Source organism: Oreochromis niloticus, linkage group LG7, assembly GCF_001858045.2.
Source record: "Oreochromis niloticus isolate F11D_XX linkage group LG7, O_niloticus_UMD_NMBU, whole genome shotgun sequence".
In the NCBI taxonomy this organism is placed as follows: Eukaryota; Metazoa; Chordata; class Actinopteri; order Cichliformes; family Cichlidae; genus Oreochromis; species Oreochromis niloticus.
In genome coordinates this window covers 33,543,656-33,552,939 of record NC_031972.2, presented here as the reverse complement: position 1 = coordinate 33,552,939, position 9,284 = coordinate 33,543,656, and the positions used below count along the sequence as shown (strand labels likewise).

General features: G+C 42.2%; 1 protein-coding gene across 1 annotated transcript; it reads right to left on the bottom strand.

Moving 5' to 3' along the window:
* Positions 1-7,968: 7,968 nt before the first annotated feature.
* On the bottom strand, positions 7,969-9,170 carry LOC100712078 (GTPase IMAP family member 4). Its single transcript, XM_003440180.5, has 2 exons — positions 9,138-9,170; positions 7,969-9,011 (listed from the first exon to the last, which is right to left on the bottom strand). The coding sequence occupies exons 1-2, from the start codon at positions 9,163-9,165 to the stop codon at positions 8,269-8,271; spliced, it is 771 nt and encodes a 256-aa protein (XP_003440228.1). The 5' UTR covers positions 9,166-9,170; the 3' UTR covers positions 7,969-8,268.
* Positions 9,171-9,284: the final 114 nt, after the last annotated feature.

Genomic DNA, 9,284 nt, shown 5'->3' with positions numbered 1-9,284 from the left:
GTGTTGGGAAGGTTACTTTTAAAATGTATTCCACTACAGATTACAGAATACATGCCCCAAAATGTATTTTGTAACGTATTCCGTTACGTTACTCAATGAGAGTAATGTATTCTGAATACTTTGGATTACTTAATATATTATCATGCTTTTTACAACTACATGAATGTGCTATTGCTGTGTGATTTATTACTGTTACTGAAGGTCCGCGGCTCCGAACCGTAGTACAATTAAAGTGTGGCCAGAGGGGACAGGCGCAGTGCTCCAGGACAGATTTAAAAACACAGACTGGAATATGTTCACCCACACAGACCTGGACCAGTACGCCTCATCTGTACTGGATTACATCTCCAAAACCACAGACAGTGTCACCACCCAGAAACGGATCACCATGTACCCCAACCAGAAGCCTTGGATGAACCGGGATGTTCGTCTCCTCCTGAAGGCCCGCAACACCGCCTTTAGGTCAGGAGATGCACACGCCTACAGTACAGCCAGGGCTAATCTAAAGAAGGGCATCAAAAAAGCCAAACACCATTACAAAAAGAAGGTAGAAGAACACTTCTCCAACTCCAACCCCCGACGCATGTGGCAAGGACTCCAGACCATTACAGACTACAGGACCACCAAACCCTCCCCCACATCCTCTGATGCCTCCTTCCTCAACGAGCTCAACAACTTTTATGCTCGTTTTGAGCGAGGGAACCCCACAACCACAACCATAACAGACATGACGCCAGACCACCAACCTCTGACTCTCTCCCCCACCGATGTAGGAGCGGTGCTGAGCAGGATCAATGTCCACAAGGCTGCAGGTCCTGATGGTATCCCCGGGCGTGTTCTCAGAGCGTGTTCTGGGGAGCTTGCAGGAGTGCTCACAGACATATTCAACCTGTCCTTGGCCCACGCTGTGGTACCGGCCTGCTTCAAATCCACCTCCATCGTCCCGATACCCAAAAACTCCAACCCATCTAGCCTCAATGACTACCGCCCAGTAGCCCTCACCCCCATCATCACTAAGTGCTTAGAGCAGCTGGTCTTAGCACACTTCAAATCCTGTCTCCCCCCCACCCTGGACCCCCACCAATTTGCATACCGCCAGAACAGGAGCACAGAGGATGCAGTCTCCATCGCACTGCACTCTGTCCTCTCACACCTGGACAACAACAACACCTACGCCAGAATGCTGTTTATAGACTTCAGTTCAGCATTCAACACAATCCACCCCTCACAACTCATCAGGAAACTGACAGACCTGGGCATCAGTTCCCTCATCTGCAAATGGTTACTGGACTTCCTGACCAACCGCCCCCAACATGTCCGACTGGATAACCGCTGCTCATCAACAATCACAATGAACACCGGTGTACCACAGGGCTGTGTGATGAGCCCTTTCCTCTACTCCCTCTTCACCCACGACTGCAGACCTGCTGATGGTTCCAACACCATCATTAAGTTTGCAGATGACACCACGGTGATTGGCCTCATCAGTGACAACGACGAGGCCGCCTACAGGGAGGAGGTGGATCGTCTGGCTGAGTGGTGCGACACAAACAACCTGCTGCTTAACACCGAGAAGACTAAGGAGCTCATCGTGGACTACAGGAGGAATGCTGACCCACATCCACCCATCCACATTAAGGGGACGGCTGTGGAGCGTGTGAGCAGCTTCAAGTTCCTGGGAGTCCACATCTCCGAGGATCTCACCTGGACGACCAACTGCTCCAAGCTGGTCAAGAAGGCTCACCAGCGCCTCTTCTTCTTGAGGACTCTGAGGAAGAACCACCTGTCCTCAGACATCCTGGTGAACTTCTATCGCTGCACCATCGAGAGCATCCTGACCAACTGTATAACAGTCTGGTACGGGAACTGCTCTGCCTCGGACCGGAAGGCGTTGCAGAGGGTCGTGAAAACTGCCCAGCGCATCGCCGGAGCACCACTTCCTGCCATAAAGGACATCTACAGGAAGCGGTGTCTGAAAAGGGCTGGGAAAATCATCAGAGACCCCAGTCACCCATCACATAGACTCTTCGCCCTCCTGCCCTCTGGGAGGCGCTACAGGAGCCTCCAGACTAAGACCACCAGGTACCGGAACAGCTTCTTCCCCACAGCTGTCAGACTCCTGAACTCTGCCTCCTGACATCTGACCCACGTTAAACTCATGGACTGAACATACACACACCCACAACCACTAGCACTTTACCACTACTGTATAGTTCTGTGTAGATAATCATTCTGTACATACAATCATTTTTAATCCCACAACTGTTTATAACTTACATAGTTCACATTCTGTATAACTGTATATCTCAGATTTCTGTATAGTTTTTATTTCATATTTATATCCTGTTCATAGCCTGTACATAGCTTGTACTCACTACAGCCTGTACATACTTATAGAATATTCATAACATACTTCACACTGTGTACATTATAACATACCATAATAGACCCATTTCTGTAATATACTTACACATCTCTATTATTGCTAATTTATATTGTAATATATCTATATCACGACTAAAGCACTTTCTGGATGGATGCAAACTGCATTTCGTTGCCCTGTACCTGTGACATGTGCAATGACAATAAAGTTGAATTCTATTCTATTCTATTCTAGTAAAGGGACCTCTGGCTAATACGTCGGGTTCCGCGTCGGCTACGAGCCCGACACGGAACCCGTGGGTCTCTCGCAAGCAAAGTTGTCTGGGTCAACTTTGCTAGCGAGAGACAGAGAGAGGCGTTGAAAGGCTGCTCCAACTGAACTTATTGTTTTGGAGGAAAACTCGAACACAGTGTACAGTCGAGTCTTAATAGCTTACTTACAAATGGGCGCGTCAGGCACTCTTCTTGACTGCAGTGGTTATTATTATATTTACATGCTTCAATCTCCCGTTTCTGCTCAGTGACAACTTGTACTTTTCCACTCGCCTTTTTCTCCCTCCCTCGCGCTCACAGACACATAACGGATATGGCAGTCCATTGTCCCTGCAGCACGGACTACACTGCTCATGAGGCTACATTCTTTAGAGCTATGCCTGTAGCATTCTGCCTATTAGCTTAGCACAACAACAAAAAGGCGCTCTCTCACCCTGTAAGCATGGCAACCGTAACGCTGCCACCTGGAACAACACAACGTAGCTGTCAAACAAAATCCAAACAGTCCTGACCCGCCACAATATGAAACAGGAAAATACCGCCGGGTAATCCATTTATTTCAACAAAGTAACTGTATTCTAAATACCACCTTTTTAAACGGTAACTGTAATGGAATACAGTTACTCATATTTTGTATTTTAAATATGTGACGGCGGTACATGTATTCCGTTACTCCCCAACACTGCTGGCAAGAGATCAGATTTTTAAACAACTGGATGAGATACACAGCCAAAGCTAAACTGAGGCAACAGGCAGTGGGTTCCCAAACAGCAAAATGGTGATAAGGAAACATCAAAAGTCATTAGATGGTAAAGGACTAGAAATAGAGATGAAGTAGATATTAATTTGTGTTACAATTTTTTTTAAAAGCCCATTGGTACATATTTTACATTTGGTTTTGAGTTTGTTTTCATGAGGCATGTTTCTTCTAAAAAGTATTAGTAAAAAACATTTTTGCAATGAGTTCTGATAATATTTCCCGTTAGCTTTTATCTCCATGTGGATAGATGCCATAGAGACTCTGACTTGAATATAAAAACATGACACGCTCTGTTGTTGTCATACTCTTGTACTGATTACCTTTACTTCTCTCTTTGATAGTAATAAAGATAAGCAAGAAAGTCTCATAAAGTCACATAACAAAGTGGTAGTCAGGTAATTTTATCACAGTGCCATATTTAATTTATTGCAGTAAGACTAAGCACCCTGGTGAACAATCAAACAACTGATAACAGTTTTGTTTTTTAGTCAGAAGTCAAAGTCTTAGTGGTTTCCATCTAGCTGTAAATAAAAGTTTAACTGTAAGAACAGACATTTGCAGCTGAAACACTAATTTGGATCTACTTTTTGATCTAATTATCTAATTGGACTGGTTCTTATATAGCGGTTTTCTGCGCTTTATACGACCTACCTCATTCACATCATTTCATACAAGCCCTTTTTTACACTTTTTCTAAATGCTTTTTCTAAGTGTTTTCTATCTAACATTCAGACACCCATGGAAGCATCGGGGAGCAACTTGGGGTTCAATATCTTGCCCAAGGATATTGAGCATGCAGACTGTAGTAGCCAGGGATCGGAGCTCCAACCTTCCAATTAAATGACCTGCTCTACCACAGTGAATAGGCCTGTGAGCTGCCTGTACTTGCTGTCCTCATGTAAATTAACTGATTTTAAACAGTAACCTCATGTCTCATATTGTCCTGTTTTAGCTTCTTCTTGCAGTTTTCAGAAGTTTAAAAAGAAAGCTGAAAGACTGAACATTTTGAATAATGAGTTTGTTACTTCAGAAGTCGTTAGAAAAAAACACAGCCACACTTAGTCTGCATGATGAAGCGATATTGGGGATTAGTAAGGTAATCCTGAGTTTTCCTGAGGGTTAGAAGTGAGATTCAGTTCTTACTAAGTTACTACAAACATGTAGAAAACTATGTTCCAGATAACAGATCAATACATAAAAAATCACCATGTACTAACCTTCGTTTTTTGGGGGGAAGGAGTACCGTTTCAGCAATCTCCGTTGGATCTTACTTTGTTGTAATAGTGAGAGGGTGTGTTGAGAGACTAAATTTTTTTGAAATTCACAGATAAGGATAAATTGAAAATTCATGTACAACTACTACTACTGGTACCTCCACTACGAGGACTAAAATGGACATAGATTTATGCTACTTCAGTTTTTTTGCATTAAATTTGGTAAAGTCACATATAGGAACTTTTAGAACTTGTAACTGAATAACAACAGGCTTACCGATTTATTATTTTAATTTTGTTATTTACATAAACAATTAAACAGAATCACAATTTTCAGATCGTTTGAGCTGTTTTTAAAATCACACTCTGTAAAACTAATAATGATAGAAAACAAAGGGAGATGTAAGGTTTGCTCATTTAACTGACTGAATAACAGTTGTTACTGATCTTGGAAGATGATGACAAGGTGCTGGGAACACACACATAGCCTACAGATCCAAACGCACAAACACGCACACACTTCTCTTTTTTTGTCTTTTTTCTTTTTTTTCAACTTCAGATGACTCAAAGATGGACTGCCTTGAGGCATATTGATTGGAAATACACACATGTGCAGGTACCAGGACACACACACGCACACATTACCTAAGCCTTCAATTTAATTGAGAAACACAGCGTTTCAACACACATAGCACACCGGAGCTACAAGTGGTTGAGAGGAGTAGGAATATTTTACTGCTATTATTTGCTGCTATTTTTATAATCATCATTAACATTTCAGTATTAATAGTGATGTTGCATTTAGATGCATTCAGATGTTCAAATATATTGGTATTATATAAGTCTTTATTATAGGTCCAGTAAGAACCACTTTAAATTGTTGAGTTGAATCTATAATTTAAAGGTTTTTGAATGTTTTGTATTCTTATACTGAAGTCTTCAGTGGGTGAGAAGCTGACTGCAGGCTGACAGGAAATGCGTCTGCAAGCCATGCTTTTGCAGAAGTGAAACTGTTCAGAGAGCAGATGCACACTCTGTGCACCCACAGACAGACGAGACATACACACACACACTTAGTTAGAGGGATCACTGATAGGGGAAAGTTCAAATTGTTTTGCTTGGGGTTGCTTTTAGACTATATTAGGAGGAGCAAACATATTGGCAGATCTGAGAAGGAAAACCTGTGTTATGAAAATGATTTTAATCTTTTACACATGATTGCATTTGAGCTTATTAAAGAGCTGTGGCTCCTGGTCAAGTGAAGGTCAGAAACTCTTGGCGGGCGTTATGATCTGCCAATACACGGTGAGGAGGACAGGAGCTCTGAAAGGAATTGCAACACACCTGCTTACATGACATATGCCTGGAGTTATATCCTTATATCCTTATATTCTTTAGAGCTAAGAGTTAAGTTTGTATCATTTATCACTTATATCCTTTTGAGTAAGTCTTAAGTTTCATTTATGTTCAGTTTGAGTAAGTTTCCTTCATGGTTTGAGTATCATCATTTGAGTGTGACATTTAGAAGTCACACATAGTTCAGCTGTGCACGAGCACAGGCCTTATGTCTGGCTAGGACGAGGGGTGTGAGGTGAGCCGGAGTGCAGGAGAGGTCATGACACATATATAGCATACACTGCAGACACACACACACACATGCACACCATAATAGATCTATTTTGGCAAGTAAGAAGTGAAGATGTGTTTTTGCTGCAAATGCAGAATTGTGCCGACGTACTTAGAGGAAGTGCAACAGATGTCCCAGGAGATAAGCGACAGCGAAGACGAGCTGAGGGGAGGCACCGACCCGAAGACTATGTTCTTTTAAAACTATGTTAAAGGTTGTTGACAGAACATTTGTGGTTTAGGCTGACGTATGCTGTATTAAATCTGCCTAGCAACAGAAAAGGGGGCTGTACTAGCTTAACCCTATAAAACCGTTGTCTGAATATGGTGAAGCAGTTCAATACTGATTGGGTTGTTGAACTCACACATGTGTTCATTAAAATGTCGTCTAATTGCACACTGGACCGGATCTGTGGTTATTTATGGATTCCTCTCTCAACATTGAACCCTTAACATGGTCCAGGACTCATTCGATCAACATGTTTTTCTAGCAATCGACACGCCGCGCTCCTGCAAACAGCTTGTTAGAAACAAGCTTTTCACACCAGGATTTTGTCTGGCGTCCGTATACGTTTGCCTTCATATCTACAAAAGATACTCATGATTTACATGAGCCATGTGGTCTGTGTATCAATTCCCTTATCTGTCACTTTGGCATCTCGCTGCAGCCTCTTTACACTGTAAATGGAACCTTGTTATCGCGCTAGCTGCTGTCACATCATGTCAGAGCAGGTGATTTGCTGCAACCTGGTTTAGCTGTGTGTGAGTGACTGAGTGTGTTTATTTTACACTCTGCTAGAGGGTTAAGCAGGCCAGCGGGATACAGAAGAGAAAAAGAAAAAAGGAAAAAAAAGAAAAAAAAAACAGTTGTTACCGATCGAATTTGGGGAAATTCTTTCTTAAAGAAAAATTAAATGTCCAGGGACTTAAAGGGTTTATTTCATAAAACATAGTCAGCACCTTCTGTGCTATTTACCCTATGACAGCTGAGATTCCTCACCATTTTACTGGAATCCAAGCTAATGCCATCCAGACTCCAGATTTCTAGTGTTTAGGTGTTTCTGTGGCTCTTGTCATCCTTGTCTCTATGTTCATGTATTTCGTGTTTTACTTTGATAGTCTCGTGTCCTGTGTTCAGTGTTTTGAGTATAGCTTCCCCCTGTCTCATTATGTCTGATTTGTCACAGCTGTGTTCAACTTCTGTTTGCTCTGTCCTCGCGTCCCTCTGTGCTTCTCCCTGTTCCTCATCGGACGGTCTGTGTGCCTTCCTCCGTGTTGCCCCTGTGTTTCCTCTATCAGCTTACCCTGTGTTTCCTGGTCCCTTGTCCCTTGCTTCTGGTCTCTATCCTCAGGTTATGTGTTTATGCTTATTTTCCCTGTCCAGGTTTTAGTTAGTTTCCTCAGTTCCTCCTGTTTGTAGTTTTTGTACAGATGACAATAAAAGCTTGTTTTTTGTTATCATCCACCCTCCTCTCCGTGTGCCTGCATTTGGGCCCTCAGTCTCCTCCCGCCATGCCATGTGCCTCACCAGAGGTGACATAAATGGCAGGTATCTGAGATATTTCAGAGCATCCTGTCATTTTCTTAAAAGGGTAGGGTTTAGTTTCAAAATCTGTCACAAATCATAGTTTTGTCTCTTGTTTGTTGGCCATACTTGTTTGTGTGTGTAGGTGAAAAAGTAAGACAGGAGGCCTTTTGAAATTTAACTGACATTTTACTTTCAACCCCAATTCAAAAGAAATTTTGGGACAGTGTGTAAAATTTATTTAAGAAAAAAACAGAATGCAATGGTGTGGAACAACAATGACATCAAGAGGAAAGAAAATATGCCAGATGTGCAAACACTATTATACACAGAATAAAAGGCATAAGACAGTATGTCACCTTCAATCTGACAGCTTATTCAATTTTGTTGTGCAAAAAAAGCCACCGTGATTACTAAAGATAGGAGTTAAGAGCTGTTTGTTCACCTTACAGACACATTATCGACTCACAAGAATAGCTAGCATGGTCCTAGTCATCAGTCCAGCCCTTTGCATTAGCCAACACTTTCTGAAACAGGAGGACTTCTCGCTGCAGTTCCAACATGAAGGGAGCGTTCTTAAAAAGCTTTTCTGGTGTGTCTTTATCTTCTTGCTGCAGAATCGTCTGTGCCTTCTCAAACATTTCATCAGTGTCGTGTGATCCTCCATTTGCTGCCACCATGTCATCAATCTTCTTGATCAGCTCAACCACCTGAGTTCTGTTCTTATTCTTGTTGTTAAAGACATGGTATCTATTACCACATCGATTCAGCAACTCTTTGAGTTTAGGATGGCTGTTTCTTGTCAAATACTCATGTATGGTTGTTTTCTTGTGAGTCAGGTCATCACCATGAGTAAACAGAATCATCATGTAGTTTGATGCCTCAGGTCCAAAGAATTGCTCCAGGGCTTGCACACAGTTGTTTTCTTCTTTGGTAAACCGGCCAATCTGAAGGACCAGCAGGAAAACATGAGGGCCTGGAGAGCTCATGTGAATGGATTTTGCAATCTCTTTCTTTATGTCGTCTGCATCTTTAGCTGTATCCAGAAAGCCAGGAGTATCGACTACATGGATCACTCTTTTGCAATGTTTAACTCGTTCTCTTGCACAGGTCGCCGTCACTGACTCTGAACTCACTAAAGACTCAAAAAGCTCTTTTCCCACAATGGTGTTGGCAGCAGCACTTTTCCCAACACCAGTTTTACCAATCATCACAATCCTCAGTGGATCACCTGCAGAAAGAAAACATTTTTTTTTACATTTTATCTAAAATTGAGAGTTGTACCATTAAAAAAATATATATGTTTAGTTAGAACCCCAAATTTAGTTGAAAATCTCATTTATAGCATCAGTTTTACCTTTAGGGATTGAGTCGCTGTTGCCCATCTCTAGTCCGTTTGGAGAATGAAATTGAAGCAGCACAGTTTTAGTGTGCACTCCGCCCAGAGGGTGGAGCTAATTCTCAGCCTATATCAGCATGAGTCTGACCTATTTCAAAGCAAGTT

Bases quoted from the DNA above. Each gene is read 5' to 3' on its own strand.
- LOC100712078 (XM_003440180.5), bottom strand. From the start codon at position 9,165: ATGGGCAACAGCGACTCAATCCCTAAAG. The intron at 9,012-9,137 runs GTAAAACTGATG...TTCTTTCTGCAG, and splicing joins CAGCGACTCAATCCCTAAAG to GTGATCCACTGAGGATTGTG.